Raw genomic sequence first — 19,761 nt, forward strand, 5'->3', positions numbered from 1 at the left:
CCTTGATAATTACATCTATCAGTATCAGAAAACAAAAGAGAACAATCAGGAGATGACAACTCCACTCCCAAGTAGCACATTAAAAAAAGGCTAATGAAAAAAAAAGTCTCTTTTAAAAATTGTACTGAATTAGCATTTCAAGTAAATTGACAACTTAAGCGTTGATAAAGGCCAATCTGGAGCCCAAACAATGGAAGTTCTGTTTCTACTTTTGTCTGCTTTTAAAAGAAATGATCTCACTTGACTTTCTTTGGTTGTTGTCCTCTATATAGATGGAAGTGTTAGTCACTCAGTGATGTCCGACTCTTTTGCGACCCCACGGACTATAGCCCACCAGGCTCCTGTGTCCATAGAATTCTCCAGGCAAGAATACTGGAGTGGGATTCTATTTTCTTCTTCCCAACCCAGGGATTGAACCCAGGTCTCCCGCATTGCAGGCAGATTCTTTACCGTCTCAGCCACCAGGGAAGCCCGTATAGAAAGCATTTGTCCTACTGGAAAAAACAGTCCTTCTTTACTCTTCAGGGGTCAGGGAGTCCCTGGAGTATTGTGCTTGATTTAGAGCTCTATTTATTGAAAAACTGACGTGGAAGAAAGTAACAAGGCTGGTGAAAGTTGCTTAAAGCATTTCTTAAACCAAACCTCTATTTTCAGTCTGCAAAGGGGTTCCTGTCACTGTCACTTTCAACAAGAAATTCAACTTGTTCTTTATAGCTGCAGAGCCTGAACTTAGGACCATCGAGTAAAAGTAGCGGAAAAGTCAGTTTGTGCTGAGAATGAGGAAGAATTCCTTCAATAACTCAGCTCTACAGAGCTGCAATGGCTTTACCTCCAAAGGCAGGAGCCAACACTTTCAGAAGTTACAGTCACTTTACTTAAAGATGGTATAAAGGCAGGGGTCTCTCAAATATCTTGCTATAATTATAATTATATATTTTATCATTATAATAAGGACTATGAGTCTATAATTATAAAAAGGAATAAGAGTCTATAATTATAACAAGGAATGTTTTAAAGGTCATTTTAAATTTAGTGTAAAAATTTGAGGGTAAAAATGACTTTTATTTTTTAGTGGTCTGTATAGGCTGTTTTTTATGTCTGTTATTTTAAAATAGATTTTATTATTTTTTTAACTTCTTATTTTATATGGGAGTATAGGTGATTAACACTGATGTGTTAGCTTCACATGTACAGCAAAGTAATTCAGTTATTCATATACACATTATCTATTCTTTTTCAAATTCTTTTCCAGTTTAGGTTGTTGCATTATATCGAGCAGAGTTACCTGTGCTATACAGTAGGTCTTATTAGTTATCCATTTTAAACACAGCACTGTGTGCATGTCAATCCCAAACCAAGGAAAAAAAAGAATTTTATACCAAAGCTTTAAAGAGAAAGCCACAGCACACCCAAATTTGTGTATCACTGCTTTTTATTTAGGAGATATGAGATGTATGATGAGATGAAGTTTAAGTTATAGCATTTTAAGACCATGTTCTTGATCACATTAAATTCTTAACTCTATCTAGTCCCAAATTTAGGAGCTTGTACATCAAAATATGACTCTCTTAATAAGAATCGAAAATAACATTTTAGATATTGTCTTCAGAGTAGAATTAGTATTTGAATTATCAGTAGTAGTGGCAAAAGCATTTTCTTTCAATGATAAAGAAAACTGGTATACATAGATCTTCCAATGTGTCAGTTCATTTTGAAGGCAGTAGTAAGTGCTGGTATTTTATTATTTTGGCTTGTCAAGTGATTTTATTCTTTATTATTAGACCAAGAAAAAAAAAAGCCCTCGTATATTCCGCCAACATATTCATCAGTCATCATTTTTGGAGACAGTTTTCGACGTATTGTATGTTTTACTGTGCTAACAAGAGCAAAGACTAGCCATTAAGTTTATGTTTCTTTGTTTTTCAGCAAGGTCACATATCAGGAATGATGCTGGAAGTATGCTAATAAACAATATATAATGTAGGTCATCTGGGAGTAAGAAATATTTTCTAACTAGTTCTAAAGGGAAATATTGTTAAAAAAAGGGAGCGATGTTATTTACGCAACACATGTTGCTCTATATGTCACCATCAAAAGCATCTTGTAAACAGCTCAGCGCAGTAAATCTTGCTTGGTGATTGTCAGGGTTTTTCAAGTCCGTGTTAAATTTAGACCCAGCACACTCAATTCACAACATGCCTAATGTACAAAGCCTGTTAGATTATGTAGAAAGCTTCTGCTGGAAATCAGCCTGCACTTCTGTGTTGTTCAAGGAATACCATCCTCTGATGCAGAAGCAAATACTATGTTAAGAGAAAATAATTAAGAAAACTTTACATTAAAAACAGTTATCATTTTAACTGCTAATAAAAGGATGCTTTTTTTTTTTTGCTTAACTTTGATTTTGTCGAGTTCTTTAAAATTAATTGCAGTTGACAGACTGATATTTTCTATTGCTACCATTAGTAAAGCAATTTTATATGACTGCTGATGAAGTGGTAATTCTGTTAGAACGCCTTAACACACTGTCATTGATATGATTTTACAAATGTCATTTTCTCACTTTCGGGAGAGTTTCAAATGGATTATTTCATAATGCTTTATTTTTGTTTTCCAAGTTGATGTAACTATCAAGTTTCATTATAAAGGCAATTATGTAACTGTGTTCCGGAAAACTTAAAAGCAATACTTTACTTATTGAGTTCATCTAATATGTACTAAGCCGTATAGGGGACACAGAGATAAAGATGAGAAATCGTAGAGGCTGCCTTATCAGAGAGCCCTACTTTTAGAACTGAGAATTTATTTCCAGAAGTGTCATACTGAATGAAGTTAAGTCAGATAGAGAAGGAGAAATATCGTATGACATCCCTTTTAGGTGGAATCTCAAAAGAAATTATACAAATGAACTGACAAAACAGAAAGACTCATATTTACAGCTCAGTGCAGTAAATCCTCCTAGATGATTGTCAGGGGTTTTTTTACTTAAGAAACAAACTTACATTTGTCAGGAGGAAGAGATAGGGACTTCGGGAAGGTCATGTACACATTGCTGTATTTAAAATGGATAACCAACAAAGACATAGCACATGGAACTCTGATCAATGTTATGTGCCAGCCTAGATGGGAGGGGGGATTTGGGGGAGAATGGATGCATGTATATGTATGACTGAGTCCCTTCACTGTTCACCTAAAACTACCACAACATTGTTAATCGGCTGTACCCCAATACAAAATAGAAAGTTTAAAGTCTGGGGGAAAACGAGAAAGAACTTATTTCTGTTACCAGCTGTAAGGCACTGTTACATTAGGCACATTATTCTGCTTACCTGGACCTCAGTTTCTTTATTTATGATACAAGAATTATACTGAATACTGTTCTATCTATTCACAAGACTTTTTGTAATGATGAAACGGTGTTAGAATGTTTGATATGACATGATTTCTTTATAGGAGATAAGTATTTAAATGCTAGTGTTCAGCAACTTCTGAAACATCATCTAAATTTCATACTTCAGCTAAAAATTATCGTCTCTAAATCTCCTAGCTAGATTTTGTGAATCTTCACTTACTGGCTGTTTTGTATGGGTATCTTGAAGCAACCCTGTAGTTATGTCGTTCAGAATGAAAGTGTGCCTGATCCTCAAAGACATAGGTTTCCGAAACTCAGCCACACTTTACATGTATTTTCAATACCAACTTCTGTTTTTATAATGTAAGAATCTTTAAACATGTATTGTACTGTAATTATGTGTCTTCATTTCTTCCAACTGTTTGCAATGAAAAACATAATGTTTGGATCAAGCTATGGGTCATAGTAGGGAACTCACAGAATTTTGCCCAAGTAGCCCTACAGACATTTATTTAACAACATATATAAGACCATGGTCTCAGGAAAATTCTGTGACCAGGTAGGGTTTGTTTTTTTTTTGTTGTTGTTGTTTTTTAAGAAAAAAATTAAAAGATGCGTGTGTCTAAGTAATTCTGTTTATACTTGTTTTCTCAGAAGAAGACCTATCAGTGCATCAAGTGTCAGATGGTTTTCTATAATGAATGGGATATTCAGGTGCATGTTGCGAATCACATGATTGGTAAGTGACACTCCGAACCTTCTTACAGATAGATTTTCCTCTTCCTTGTGTACATTAATGCCTATATAATTAAACAGAGTTAAAGATGAATTAATTGTTCAGCCATCAATCATTTACCTAGGTATGATTGATTTTTTTATTACTATTATTAGGCCTGATAAGGCATTAGCACATTTTATTTTCTGCAAGGGCTAGTTTAGACTTCTGCAGAGGATTATATATCTACTGCCAGTCAAAACACAGGTGATTAACAAATTAAACTTCTAATCATTTTTGCATTATTGAAAACTAACAGGAATGGTTAATGAACTGGATGTTAGCTTTCCATAGAGTTTTAGACAGGTTTTAATTTCAGAAGTTATTATGGTAATGGCACTGCTGTGTGTTGCTTAAGCATCTTTGTATCCAAATCTAAAGTGGTGAGTTTCTGTGATAGGGAAACATAAATAATTTAAATTGCCATAAAATAATTTTATATGTATGGTTTCAACAGCCTGGAAATAATCTTGATCATAAAGATCATGTAAAGAATTCAGTCATCATTTTTTATTCCCCACCAAATTTTATGCAGATTTTTATAAAAGCAGTTTGGGTAAAGATCTCTGAGGTTACTCTAAGCCTGTGTTTTCAGGGATTTTGCATTTTTTACATGGGCTAGAGCTAAAAGGATAATTTTTTCACTTACTCTTATTGTCCCATTATCCCTTAATTCCTCTGGGGTTACCTCCTATGTTTTAATTTGATAAGCACTTAGTAATAACACTAAGAATTTTACCAGCCAATTAAACTTTATCAAGCAGATCTTTTTCTACTAGTAAAATGACAATTGCTATTACTTGATACTATTTTTGTCACTCATTTGTGTTTTTACATGATGTGAGTTTTTTTTATTTCATACTGCTTTCATGGTATTTTATAATATCATAAATTATTGTGATATGGTATTTCAAAAGTCTAATCAACCTCATGTTCTCCGTCTATCAAACTCTAAGAAAGGAAAGAATATTCAGCATTTTAGACTCTGAACTCCTTTTCAGGGTAAACAAGTCTTATCATACACCTAGACAGCTGCATTCTAAGAGGGTGCAGTAGAAAGGTTGCTCCAATTATTATTACTGATCCTTACAACCAGCTATAATAAAATTTCTAATGACTTTGTAGCTATTAATGAAGATGAAGTCAAAAGTATGTTGGAAACTTTATTAATAGATTTTCAGTAGGATTTGCTTTATAGTTTTCAAATGATGGTCTTTAGCAGGATTACAGTTTACAAAAGACTAAGCGTTTAATTATACAATATGTAGCTTATAGCTAACAGCTAAAATATTGGTTACTTTTTCTCTATATTTTCCAGATATAAGTACTAATATTATTAGTGATTTTCTTCCACATTAAATGGAAATACTCTTAAATGTACCAGAATAACATTGACAGTTTTACTGAGTGTTCAGAAGATAATGAGAACATGTAAGAGAGACTGAAATGTTTCTTATGTTTTCCTTTCTATTTTGGATTCCAAAAAATACTCTATGTAAACTTTCAAAATGCACTGGCATGGGGGGAAACACATGGGTTAGAAAAAATGAATTCTTCTTTCCAAATATGAGTGTTAATATTTTCCATCTCTTTATTTCTTGAGTAGAGCTTACTGGTGGCGGTCAGTCATGATTCTGCATTAGGCCACAGTTTTACAAGGGTGTTAGTGAAAATATTTCTTGGAACTTGGCAGCTTATGGAAAAGTTAGTGAAACATTGTGCTTCTGATTAGTTTTATTCTTTGTAAACTTGTTTTTGATTCTGGATTTATTATTTATCCCAGGGCCCAGCTGAACAAATGGAATATATTTTCAACACATTATTAATGTTCTTTTGCCAAAGTAGAATCTGAATGGAATGCTGAGCATGAGAAGAATTTTTTATTTTAGTATCATTTGTCCAAAATGTTCACTGGTTTGGCCTGGTCCTTTTTTTAAAATTGCTTTGTACCTTTCATTTGGTATTTCCCTTAATATTCCTCACATCATTAGTGCTTTCCCAAAGCTTCCCCGCCTCTACCTTATGGTGGATTAATATGACACTCACCTCCTCGTGGGATCTGAACGTTTAACAATCCACCTTCCATCAGAGAAGAAAATTCGATTCCTTTTCACAGAGGGCCTAGGTAGTTAATAGTCACACTAGTTTTTAATAATAAAATATGTAATTCTCTTACACTTAAGGCCTAAACAAAAGAATAGTAGCCATTTAATTGTTATATCTGTTGACCACGTATCCAAGTCCTTACATTTCTTCCCCTCTGCATTGTTAGTATCTAGAGAGAGAGAATGTGTACCGGGAGGATGTCACAAAGGCTAAGATATCCCTTTTTAAAATCCCAGTGTGATGCTTAGTTTTTCAAATGAGGCAGGCAGCATGATTCTGTTGGCTAAAATACCTCCATTGAGGGTAGGTATTTTTAGGTTGTGTATCTGTATATCTTTTTTTGTCTAATCAAAAAATAATCTCAACTGGACATTTAGCAAGGAAGAGGGATTAGAGGCTATCTGAAAAGCCTCTTACTCTTTTTGTTAAGAGGGCCTATAGTGTTTTTACAGATTTTGTTTTCCATTTCAATCAGTCTGGAGGAGAGATTATGTCACCTGATGGAAAACAGGGTCTGCAGATGACCCAATGAGGTGTGACTTTAAACTCCTTTGACCAAGTCATTTGCATTTGCTTCTACGTAGCACACATGTTCTAATGCAGTTTCAATGTCAGGGAACCTCCACGCTTCCTTCTGGATGTGCTGGTCTCAGACTATTGGCCAGGGACATTTATGAAAGGAAACCCATCAGTGTTTCTACCAGGTATACACTGGAGATGCTGTGCCGAAGTGCCGTTTTGCAATGAGGTGTGGACACGTGCTTTGAGTCGCAGGAATAATTACTCAATAAACATGCATTTGGGATTTGACTTATGTCTATTAAGGAAAAAAGAAAACCTCACTCTCGATCGCATTTTGACACAGTTTCAGTAAGAAATCAGTCCAGCGACTATTTAGAGGTTTCTCTTCTTTAAACACACACGCATATACCACCACCCCCACCCCCACCCCCGCCAAGAGCTACAAAACACTTTAACAGCTTTCCTGGGGGAAAGATTTCCCTCTTTTAAAGTCTGCACAGATGAAAATTTTTTTCCTGTCTTCCTTTGTTTCTTTCCCGTAGTTTACATTGGCTTTTGACCTGAGAATGCAGAAAGAAGCCATTGTGCATTGTGCCCTTTAATTCATTATTCACTCGTCTCCTTCTATCAGCACAATAAATATTTATTGCTTTCCCCCCTTTGATATTTCTATTATTATTATTATTTGGTATGGATTAGCACAGATAGTGATGAGACCAGAGAATGTAGATGTGTTTCACCCAGCAAAGGGATTGCCTCATATAAAATTATGAGGCTCAACAGCAGTAGAGTAAATTTGTAAGTGCTCTGAATAAAGGGCTGTTAGGCATGCGATAATATAAAGAGATGACATTGCCAAGAACTATTTATGAGAAGCTTAATTTTTTTCACTCTGATAATTCTTGACCAATAATTACCAGCCTCTAATTATCTATTTTAGTTCGAAAGAAATTTCTATCACTACAGAGGTTGGCATTGCAACTAGCGCATAAATCCCCAAAGAGACCAATGTGTTCCAAACAGCCACAAACAACTGTCTCATGAAACAGAGTGAGCAAATTGCGAGCGGCTGGTGGTAGACAACCAGCAGTAAGCTCACCATCGAAGGCCAGTCAGCTTAACAAAGAAATGATCAAAGGGGAGAAATACCATTATCCTTGGAATTGATTGCTACGGTCATAGCCTTTGGAGGACAAGTGGCCAGGGTATAGCATAGCCATTTCCAGCCCTTGCTTTCAAAGTTCTTGGAAGAAGAATATGAAGGGAATGAGCATAAACCATTTACCTAAGAATTGTTTAAAATTGGCATAGAAATGATTACTTCAGTTTATTTTTTGTATGATCAAAAAGACCAGTTGGAATAGCAAAATTGTAGCTAAGGTGGCAGAGAATACTCTTGTGGGAAAAAAAAGGGGGGGGGAAATCAACAAATAGTAACAGATGTGTCCCAGATGGATCAGGGTGACACTTAGTGCATTGGAAGCAGTAAATGTATTTATCTCTTAGTGAAGCAAACTAGAATTAGGGACTATAAACGACAGCTAATAGAAAAACATGGATGCATAGACACTGACTATTTTTATTCAAATCTCTAATACTCCATGCTTTATGAATAGTTACAATTTTTAAATATCAAGGAAAGGATTCAAGCTTTCTGTAGTGCACACAGGACAATACCTACCCTATGTATTTTGTTCCATGTGATATAAATCACTGATATTAAGACAGAAAAAATGCATGTACAGTGTGCTGAGATTTCTGTCTGTGCTTGTGGCAAGTGACATTCATATATTCTGAAATTTGCTTGATGCCCAAGGTCACAAATGGCATCCTTTTCCTTCTGTTTCTTTAGTAGATGGTGTGCTATGTGACTAATCTTCATTAGTTTTGTGATATTCACCATCACTTCTGAAACATTCCAGCTTGAGTGCTCTTGCTTTAGAATAGACTAAAACCAATATTTTGAGGTTTGTAGTGGTTTGGGATTTTATGCGTCTGAAGGGGAAATATTCAAAGATATGTATCTCTGCATAGGAAGATAAAGAGCCATGTTGCTCCTTAAATGCTCAGCTCTCATTGGCTGCTTTTTAAAAAACGTGATTATGGTGGATCTACAACAATGTGTATATGGATCGGTGTTTATATAATGTGTGTCTACCTGCACTATCCTAAGCAGCTCAAAGTCCATAAGTTCTCTGGAGTTTACATGAGTTCTAAATGAGAAGACTATTGAATTTTTTTAAGTCATCTTCAGTTGATTGCTTACAAAACTCAGGGAATTAAGAAATAAGCATTTGGTGTTAAATATGTTGAAATACTGGCTAATTTCATCAAGAGCTGGATTAAAAAAGATGAAATCTGGGCAGTTTAATGGTAACAGAAAGCTACCCTCATGTGGGCAATGCTGGCTTATTTGAAAAGCCCATAAAGGGTTTCTACATGGACCATACAAAAGGGATACTTTCTCTTTAATAGCCATCTGTACAGGAGAGATGAGAAGTGGGCCAGGTCATCTCTCCTCAGCTGTCATGATATTAACGTAGGTAATGGAGCAAGCTCGGCATTCTGCTGGGTGTTGTTTTTCATAGATGTTCATCGATTTACACAGATAATTCTATTTATTTCTTCGAGTTGGTCCAAGTGAGCCCGGCAGAATAACAAACACCAAAGCATTTCAAATGACTTTATCTTTGTTTGCCACGTAACTTTTGTCTAAAAAAATGGTGTCACACCTACTGTGCAGATGGTGGCATGATTTGTAAACCAGCCAAAACATTTAAACAAATGTGTGATCTGGGGATAGATTTAAATAAAGGATAAAAAGGAGTGTGGGCCACAAATTCTAATAATCAGATGATTTTAAGTTGTGTGCAGTGTGGAGTGATGGTCACAGTAATGGCAAAGAAAGCTTGCCAGTGACAGCAAGGTGCCTCACAGCTCTCCACACGGCGCCTGTGGCCCGGCAGGCCTCAGTTTGAGAACCGCACATTTGCCGTACAGCTGGCAGCTCTGTATGGGGACATCAGATAAAACTTATGTAAAATGAAGTGTTATTGCTTCCTATGAAATCGTTCAGAGAGGGAATCCGCAGACAGTAACTGAAAACAGAATTCATGGTACCAATGAAGCAGACTGTAAATATGAAGAGGGTTTAATTATCTGCACAATTTAACAAAAATTCAAGATATATTCAGAAAGGACATACACAGGCATAAATAGAACGCTGCTACACCGTTGAACAAGTGCAAAGTGGGGACACAGGAAATGACCAAGCTTCTCTATACCATCAGCCTTCCTAAAAAAAAAAGACAGTTTAATATAAAATCAAAAAGACCTTAAAAAAAATCTTTTTGGAATAAGATTCAGTTTCCAAGAGCTCATCTTGATTCTTTGGATTCTTATTTCTGAAGCCACTTTTCAAGAAATCTTTGAGACCTCTCTCTTATGTCAATGTTAAGCTATTAAAAGACACATCAGAACGTTAACCCTTGTTTTGTGTTTTAGCCTGTGTCTAGCAGCTTTAATTTACAAGAGTGAAAAATACTGGTGGTTACTGGAGTTTCTAACGTACAAGCCCTTAAGAAAGCATCTCAGACATTTCTCGTCATGTTCATTTTCCCTGAGGCTGGGGGTCTTCACTGAGCCACCAACAGAAGATCTAGTTTCTTGTTCCTTTTTAGAACACATGGTCCTAAAAGAGACCTCATAAGAATGTTGTTCCCAAGCAGAATTATGGAGAGGCCAGCCTGCCTTCCTAGCCTCTGTACAGAGACACCGGGCAGGGTCTGTGCCAGATGGAAAGTTCTGTGTGACTGTCTGAGACATGCTGGTGGGGCTCCTGGCTCTGGTTTTGTCCTCTCCTTTGACTTCCCTGGAGGCTCAGGTGGTAAAGAATCTGCCTGCGATGCAGAAGTCCCAGGTTCGATCCCTGGGTCGGGAAGATCCCCTGGAGAAGGGAATGGCAACCCGCTCCAGTATTCTTGCCTGGGAAATCCCATGGACAGGGGAGCCTGGCAGGCTACAGTCCATGGGGTCACAAAGAGTCAGACACGACCGAGTGACTAACACACTTTGACTTGCTGGAGAATATGCCACAAGGCATACCCGTCCACTCGCCATTAGATATGTTGATTATCAAATAGGGGTGATTGTCTGCTTCTGCATGAAGTTTGCAAAACATTTCTGAATGGAGGGCGGGTAAAGTCATCCACCAAAGATAAATAGAGGGATCCTACATACACACACTCACACACACACACAGGCCCAGATAAGCATAGGCATTGTGACCTAATTCCGCAGGATCGGTTCAGACGCATAAAGAGAAAAGGTGGCTGATGACCTGTTTCCATAGGTGATTTCCTGGTCGCAGGGCCATTCCTAGCAAGTAAAACAAAGGAATGTGGAGAGTGGGTGTTGAACTTCAGTGGCTCATATTGTTGCATTTGGTGAGCTGATGAGCTTCCTAGGTCACCTTTAGAATTATGCCTATGACAGCAGCAGCTACCTGCCAAGATTGCAAGGTATCTCACAGCTCTCAGAATGGCGCCTGTGGCCCGGTAGGCCTCAGTTGGAGGGTACACATTTGCTGTACAGCTGGCGGCTCTGTATGGGGCAGCCGTGTGGGCTGTTAGGGAGCTGGAAAGGAGACAAGCATGAAATTTCTTCTAACCCCAACTCTGTTTTTCTGTACTGTTGGCTGCTTCTCAGTTCCTTGACAAAAAAAAAAAAAAAGAAAAGCAATCAGGCACCCTTTAATCCGCCTGTGATTACCACTGGTATAAAAAGAGAAGCATAATGAGGAAAAATGCCTCGTTTTGTTGCCTTCAAAAGCCAACAAATTGGAGTTAACTTGACAGGAAGTGGCTTAATAATTAGATTATTTATTTATTCCTGACACATATCCCCCTGTTACTAGTCTCAGGAGACCCTGTAGATGGTACGATTTTCAAGCTGCCATTACTTCGCTGTCTTCTGTGAACAAAGAAGCTACTGTCTATCAGTCAATTAAATGCACTCTTTAAGCGGAGGCTGCGAAGTCCTCAATGGAGAGAGCCCTGGGACGCTGTGGCTGATGATTCTTTTCTCTGTACTGTACATCACACTCAACTACAGTCCCCACAGAGATGGAATAAAGTCAGGCATTAAAATATCACTTGTTGATTTGTTTGCTAATGAAGAGCCATTGAAATGTTTGTGTATTTCTATGGCAAAATTGTTGATAAAAGGGCCGACTTGCCTGTGTATCTTAGTTCATCCGCCGTGAGTGCTTATTTAAGAACTATTCAAATTAAACCCACAACAGAAGTAAAAAGAAAACTCTGAGATAATAGGAGTTTTCTTACGATGTTCATCACATCAAGTGACTCAAGGCAGGGAAAATGAAGAGATGGCATTATTTTAGTTCCTGATTTATGTTGCATTCAGCCAAACACCTTATCTTCTCTGATGTAAAAATGTGTAAATCTTTTTTTCAGAGAATCTGGGAGCCATAGTTTTACGTAGGAAAAGATATGAGAATCTGTTTGTGAGAATAATGTCCTGAGAAAAATTTTTAAAGATTAATGGCGTTTTGGTAGCCATTTCTCTAAGTGAAATATGCAGAAGTTTTTCTGGGAAGCTTAGTAGGGGGTTTTATAACCACTGACTTCCATTCTCTCTATGGTCCTCCTCCTGTTTTTTTCTTCTTCTTCTTCTTCTTTTTTTTTTTTTTTTTGTATTTTCTTTTCTCAGTATTACTTTATTTCCATTTATGTGGTGGTGACTTTTCCATCACTGCTTAGTCAAGGTTTTTAATCCTGCAATATATTCATCACCTTCTTACTACTTCCTGTTTACTATGTACAAAGCATGCCTTTGCTAGACCTCTCAGGCTCCCATTAATTGGTTTTATTTTAAGAGTACATCTGTTGTTAGCTTGGAGGGCTCAAGGTCTGCCTAGGCTGAAAGACTCAGACAATATTATGACAGCTCTCTGCTGAAATATTTAGCCATGGCTCTGCCATTGAAAGGAATAAATTTGGAACTGAAACCAAAGCCAGTGAGCACTGGAAATTGTCCCCACTTCTTCCCATCAGGCTTCATAACTGTAATCAAGGCTTGAGCTGTAGTTTTCATGATTACCTGTCAACAGGCTGTGAAGAATTAATTCAAGCTACCATCAGATGGCCGTATTCCTTATTTCTACCTTGTTATTCCAAGTCATTTTGTTAGAAAAAGCTTAGATACTCAGAGGTGTTCTGTAATAGAAAATGAATTCGAAACCCTTTCATTAATTGGTGATTAATATATTTCAGGATTAGTTTAAGCAGGGCCCTACCTCCTGCCCAGTCAAGTATGTTCTGGTTAATATCCAATTATCTGCACCTTCGTAGTTATTATGTCTTAATATTTCGGATATGATAACCAGAAACTTGAGAGTCATGCTAATGAGGAGCATAGAACAAGAATTAACCAATGACATACTCAATGATCCTTGGTGAGGAAAGAATCTCTTTTCTTCCCCTTAACACATTGCTTCGGCATCTTCTGAGCACTGACTGAAAACTAAGACCTTCAGCTGAAGCAGGCCTGAATGGGAAAAGCCAGTCGTGTTCTCCTTTTAAGTAACAGTAACCTGAACTTGCAGTGCTGAAGTTCCCCTAAGAGCACGGTTTAAGCTCATTTCATGGAGAATCAGAATAGGAAACAGAAGGCTGGTTTCTCTTTCCCAAACAGGAAACATCACATCCTTTATCTTTTCCTTTTAACAGAGCCACAAGTTGTTACCTCTTCAAAGGATGTTTTAATTCAGATTAATTTGAAATGCCTTTAATAGTTCACAAAGGAAACACCTTTCCCTGCTAACCTTTTATCCTCTTACCCCACCCTCCCCCCATATATCACCATGCTGTACACATGTTGCATCTCTATTTAATTTTTTTTGCAGGGAATTTCACTTTTGCCCAATATGACCTAGCTCCCCGAGCAGCGCCTGCTAGGGTGGCGTGTGCTGCTTCAAACCACACAGCTTTCAAAGAGTCCACATGGTACGTTGCCCCTTTATATGCTGTATTGTAATGAAGCCACATCAGTAAATTGCAGTGAAGGGTGATTGTTGCACAGGGATCACTACTACACCTCAGGGTCCATTTGCACCTGATTATTCTTTTTATTGTTATTATTACTTCCCATCTCCTTCACTCTCTTGCCAGTGAACTTGCTCTTGGCCACTGGTGCAACACAGAGGGGATCTTAAGGAACACTGCAGGCAGCGTGTTTTTTCTCTTAGCCCATACCGATCACCATTCAGTTCCAAACCCAGGTACCCTGGGTGGCTTGGTGGGACCTTATTGATGCCGCTTTACCCTGTTGACCCTGTTCATAATGTTCCTCATCTTCATCTTCTTAGAAGACACATTTACTGTGAATAAAAGTGACCTATTTCTTTTCATATGTCTCATCTAGATGTTATAAATTTACCCTCAGGATGATCAATTCATTTGACCCTTCCCCCAGAAAGATTTAATAATTTACTGAGAGGGCTTATGCAGAATCCCTGTTTAGGGAAAGATTGGTATTTTCTGTATCTTCTTGAACTTCCTTAAAACACAGAATAAAGTTATTATGAGTATTGTACATATTAGTATTATCTCTTTACAAAATAGGGGCTTCCCAGGTGGCTTAGTGGTAAAGAATCTGCCTGCCAATGCTAGAGACACAGGTTTGATCCCTGGATCGGGAAGATCCCCTAGAGAGGGAAATGGCAACCTACTCCAGTATTCTTGCCTGGGAAATCCCATGGAGAGAGGAGCCTGGAGGGCTGCAGTACATGGGGTTGCAAAAGAGTCAGACATGACTGAGTAACTGAGCACACACGTACTTTACAAAATAGCCTATTTCCTGACCCTGACCAACCACTGTCGCTCAGTAACTGATAAAAAATAGTGTGGATTTAAGTCAAAGATTCCGTGTTCTTATTAAACAGAGCTGTGAACAAGGTTTTAGCTTGAGAGTTATTCTTTGTAAATTTGGGGTGACAGTTTAACCCCTCTGCTGTCATAATTTTAGTACCTGTGTCCATTTGTTTTCCCAAATGGTTAGGGAAACTCTTGTTCTGGTTTTTTTTTTTTATAAGGCTGGGCTGCTGTGCAGCATTCAAACTAAAATGTAGAATTAGAGCTGACACACCTTCAATTGAACTATCAAGTCTTTTAAAATGGCTCAGCCAGTGACGCCAGGCCTGCGCTGTTCAAGTATACACCCTTCCGATTGCGGGCCAAGGGGCATTGATTTTGAGCTGTCATTTCTCATGCACATACTGTAGAATTGAAACTTAAACCTTAATCCACTCAGTAATGCAATTAATTTTTAATGTGCAGTAATACTAATTGAAATAGCCTGAATTTAGTAAGTCACCGCAAGACATTCTCCAAAACAAGACTCCACTGAGAACAGGGGAGGACAGACGATCACGGTTACAGTGTTAACAGGATAAAGGCTCACTCCTCAGACTCCAGTGGCAATGGGTGTTCTTTAGGCTATAGCATATCTGTATGTGAATAGAAATATCTTCTCAGAGAGAATTCTTATTTTCTACCCACTGCAACAGGCTATAAAATTTCCGATCAACTTTTTTTTTTTTAAAGGCATAGTTTTAGTTTAAAATATCTTAACAAGCTAAAGGCAAAAATTGTATTAACCTGTTTTTTAATGCAATTATGAGTAGTTGCAAATGAAATTACCTGCCAACAATGTCATAGTCAAAAGCATCGTTTCAGTGGACAATCTCATTATATGATGTGCATTTGAGATACTGTTTCCAGACTAGATGAATATATGTATTTGATCAGCTGTTTGTAAACCTATTGCCTTGTTTTGGTGTATGTATATTCCTGTGAATTGAAAATACCCCCTACTTTCTTTTATTTCCAACTGTGTTGCTTTGCATGCTCTTTCAAAATAGGCTTTTAAATGCTTTGTGAGGTTTCTTTTTTGCGAGGCCAGAGCAAAGCAAATTTTGTACAGTAAAACCAAATAGGTTTCCAGTCATTTCTCCTCTAAAAAGGCTCTCTAACCACATTTATCTGCTAGTAAATGAGGACTTTTTAAAATGCATCAGTTCTGCTGATGAATGGGCTTGCAGAGTGTTCAAAATGAGCAGAAGCATTAAGTTTTAGAAAAAAGGCAAGCACCGTATATCATGCTTTCATGGCTCTCACGTTATAGTATTTAATAAGCCAAGAGTGCTGTTAAATATTTAGCAAAGGTTCCCTCCTAACCCTGCCATCTATTCAAATGGGATTTGAAGACATTTTTGCAGCACATAAGTGAAAATGAGGATACAGAACTTGAGGCAGTTGTAGCGTGGCGTGTTATCTATATGAAGTGTGGGTAACACGGTAAAAATGAGTTCAAGAGATTCACACTTACAAAAATACCTAAATCAGTTCACATTCTCTGGATTAACGGTTCGACCTTGCTTTCATTTTGTCACTGTTAAGTCAAAGTGCTGTTGGGATTATTTACGTAGAGTCTTAAAATGATATTATAGCATGTTTTGGAAACAGGAGGCTCTTATATTGTAATGATTTTGAGCCATTCCTAGTATCTCAGTCAAGCTTTATCATAGACATTTTTTCTTTTTCACTGAATAGAGGGAGAGAAAGAAAAAGAGATGAGGTAAACCAATTTATAGTTGGTTCAGAATATATTATCAAATCAGATTGGGGTATATAGTAAGTGAAGCCTCATAGCATCTGTTTTGGGTATGCTATGGCAAATTCCAAACATTAGACAGATACTGTTGTACAACACTGATAAAATGCATAATGGATCATCTTTTTCCATTTTTCCTTATACTATTTGATGGTTATTATCCAAATAACAATAATTGCTCTCTTAATCTGGAATGGAAATTGGTTTCCAAGATCCTTAGTGAACATATTGCCAGTAAATACGCTGCTGACATCATGACTGTCATCATGTTAGTGACTTAGAATTTACACGTAAACCTTTCAGCGCTTAAGAGTACTATTAGTTTTGAAAGTATAAAGATATAAAGATAAAGGCTGGTCGTTTGTCTTGTGTGTAACACATCTGGTTCTTCTAGGGGCCTGTTTGCTCAATTCTGATTTTCACCCTGTTTTATATGCAGCCAGTGACCACAGTATTCATTCAAACTGCACAGAGACTCATGTCATCTGTAAAGCATGGCTTACTGGTCTTATTTGCTATTTGTATTCTCATAAGAAGAAACCTAGGATTCATGCGATTGGGGGAAATACATTTCTTTGTCGAATTATGTATATCACATGTACGTTCGTAGCAAGAATTTCATAATGAAGGACGGATAAAGGAGACAGCTTTAGGTATACATGAAGCAGAAGGGAAGGAGAGTGATGCGGGGTTCATATATAGGTGTGTTTAATATGCAATGCTTGATGTATGTTGACCCCAGGTTACAAGACTAGAAAATCCCATTTTCCAGCTTGTTTCAAATGTGGTAAAAATGCTGCTTCAGTTGCTTTATGCTACTCACATTGGGAAAGGTGCTTATCCTGTGATAATTATCATCAAGGAATATTAATGCGTTCAGCATTTGTAACCCAAAAACTCATTATAGCTTAAGCTGTGCATCATCTGTGAAGAGAGAACTTTGCCAGAATTCGCTCTTCACAGGGGTTGCCTCCTGCTTGCTGCAGAGTGGTCAGACTACTGCAAGAGGTCACTTAGGCTATTTTTGAAAGCTGAAGTTTTGCAGTTTTTGAATCACTGCCTTCTGTCTAAAAAGCCTGATCGTTCTTGCCACAAAATGTCCTGCTTCTAAACGAAGCAGGATTTGCATGCGGAAGTGCAATTAATAATAATAAAATAAAGAGATAACTGTGTCTTGTTATGTTGAATCCAAGGGGGTGAGCACATGGATTCCATACCAACAGAACTGAAGTACTGGTGTCTTGTCTTCTGTCGTTGAGCAAAGGGATTCATTTACCAGTTTCCTTAATGCAGGTGCCCTTGGGTTTCAGGTAGAATGTCCCCAATGGGGCTCCACTTCACAGCCCTCTGGCTGGAAATTGTGTAAATAAGACTGCAGGGTCAGCCTTCCGTTTTCAGCAGCAGTGTCCTTAATCAGTGTGTGACAGTCTTTCCCATGAGCCTGCCCTGCTCCTGGGATCGTGTCTCACCCATCTAAGACATCTATCTGCTACATACCTAGATGTTTCTATATGAGCCTTTAAAATCATTTGGGGGGAATGCATACTGACAGGCCAAGAAGGAGCATCTCTGGGTGTGTTGAGAATCCTGTAACTTAATCTGATCAAAAGATCTGGCTCCATGGCTCCCTTTTAAATGACAAGTGGTTCGTTTCAGAAGCATACTGGACCCTCAACTGAGGTGGGCAGCTTGCTGAAAAGGAGCTGTGTGCCTGGGATATTTTTATGTGATTAAATCCCATTCTTTTTCTCCCACTGATCCATTGCTTGTCATTTCCCACAAGCAACACTGCTCAGGGCCGCATGGTATGGTTTGTGCTGGGCCAGGCAGAGAACACTAATACTCAGTGCTGTCTGGTTTTGCAGGACTGCTGTGTTTCTGAGGTCAAATTGTAAACCTGGCCTTGCTCCTGGGAGGACTAGAAAAATACGTTTCATAACTTTCCGTAGACCGATGCGGAGAGTGAGAGAGAAAACCATGAAACCCATAGGCTCAGTTTAGATGAGCTGTGCGGTTGGAATTCATCAAGCAGGCAAGCTTACTGTTGTTTAGGAAGCTTCCTTACCATGAGGGGTCAAGGCCGTGGGTGCCCATCTGGTCATAGCTGCGGCACTGAGGGGCCAGGTAATCATTCAAATAGCCCAGCAGGCACAAACACACGAGTTGATAATCTAGAGTAAACTTGCTGAAATAAAAACTTCCTTGTTAAAAATTACTTCCATGAAGGGTTACTGATAGAATGAGTACCTGAGTTCAGTGATGATATTGTATCCTTGTTCCCCTGGAGCCCATTTGTTTGTTTCTTATTTTTGTTTGTTTGATTTTTGAATGGGACAGAATCTTCATCTTATACACTGGAGCCCTAATGCCACAAAATGAATGAATGTCCTGAACCAGAGACTTATTCTCAGTAGAGTTGGGCAGGGAGGCTGTCAGTCTAGCTGAGAGATGCAATGGTGGCCGATCTTCCATGAGGATGTAAACTTAATAATCTTTATGAATTTTGAGCGACTCATAACTCTACTTCCTCACCCAAAGAAGCATTATGAAAAGATTGCTTCTAAATCCTTTAGACATTCTCTGCACTTGTGATAGATACCATTCTCTTTACCTCGAGGCGTTGGAAATGAATGTGGTGTGTTTTTTATTTTATTTTATTTTATTTTTTTTGCAAGAGATAAAAACGTATACTGTAGAAGGAGCAAATTGCATTTTCATGTTTAAGTTCATTCTTTGCACTTGATATGGTCTGATCCAAATGTGAAGAATTGCTTTTGACATTATTTCTGTGTCTGCTGCACCCTAGGATCCTCGAATTATTATGCTGAAGTGCACTATCACATGGGATAAATGGGGTGTTGGAAACCTGGCAATAGCATGAGGTTGCATTCTCTGGCCAGGCTCTTTTGGTTAGCTGTAACTTCTTCAGTTATTGAAACAGCTTTAACTTAATAACAACACAGTAAAATTGTATACAAGTATGTGTGTCTTTTATGAAAAAATGACCATCTTCCAAGTTGAATCGGTTTGTTTAGAGGCAAAAATAGCTTGTTATCTCTTAGAAAAAAAGGTAATTTTAACATTCTTTAAAGGTCTGTTTTACCTAATCTGTGCCTTGAAGTATCACATTATGTTACAAATAAAAAATTTAAAGCCTGTTCATTGCAAAGTTCTTAAATTGTAGGGCTGATTTCTGAATTCTAATTCAAATTTTCTGTCAGTAACTAGAGTTTTCTAATTCTTAGTGGCCTTTCTTCAAAAGCAGTTTGTGTACTTTGTGTATTTAAGTTTGTGTGTGTGTGTGCACACGTAC

At 37.8% G+C, this 19,761-nt stretch overlaps 1 protein-coding gene across 5 annotated transcripts in view; it reads left to right on the top strand.

Annotated features, from left to right (window-relative positions):
* ZNF521 (zinc finger protein 521) overlaps positions 1-19,761 on the top strand; it is a 312,597-nt gene that overhangs the window by 167,639 nt on the left and 125,197 nt on the right. For 4 of the 5 annotated variants that reach the window (XM_069569276.1, XM_069569272.1, XM_069569275.1 and 1 more), the window contains one exon: positions 4,007-4,091. In XM_069569276.1, coding sequence (XP_069425377.1) covers positions 4,007-4,091 — 85 coding nt within the window. The remainder of the gene's footprint in view (positions 1-4,006; positions 4,092-19,761) is intronic. The other variant, XM_069569274.1, reaches the window with a different exon arrangement.

Source organism: Ovis canadensis, chromosome 23 (genome assembly GCF_042477335.2).
Source record: "Ovis canadensis isolate MfBH-ARS-UI-01 breed Bighorn chromosome 23, ARS-UI_OviCan_v2, whole genome shotgun sequence".
Taxonomy (NCBI): domain Eukaryota; kingdom Metazoa; phylum Chordata; class Mammalia; order Artiodactyla; family Bovidae; genus Ovis; species Ovis canadensis.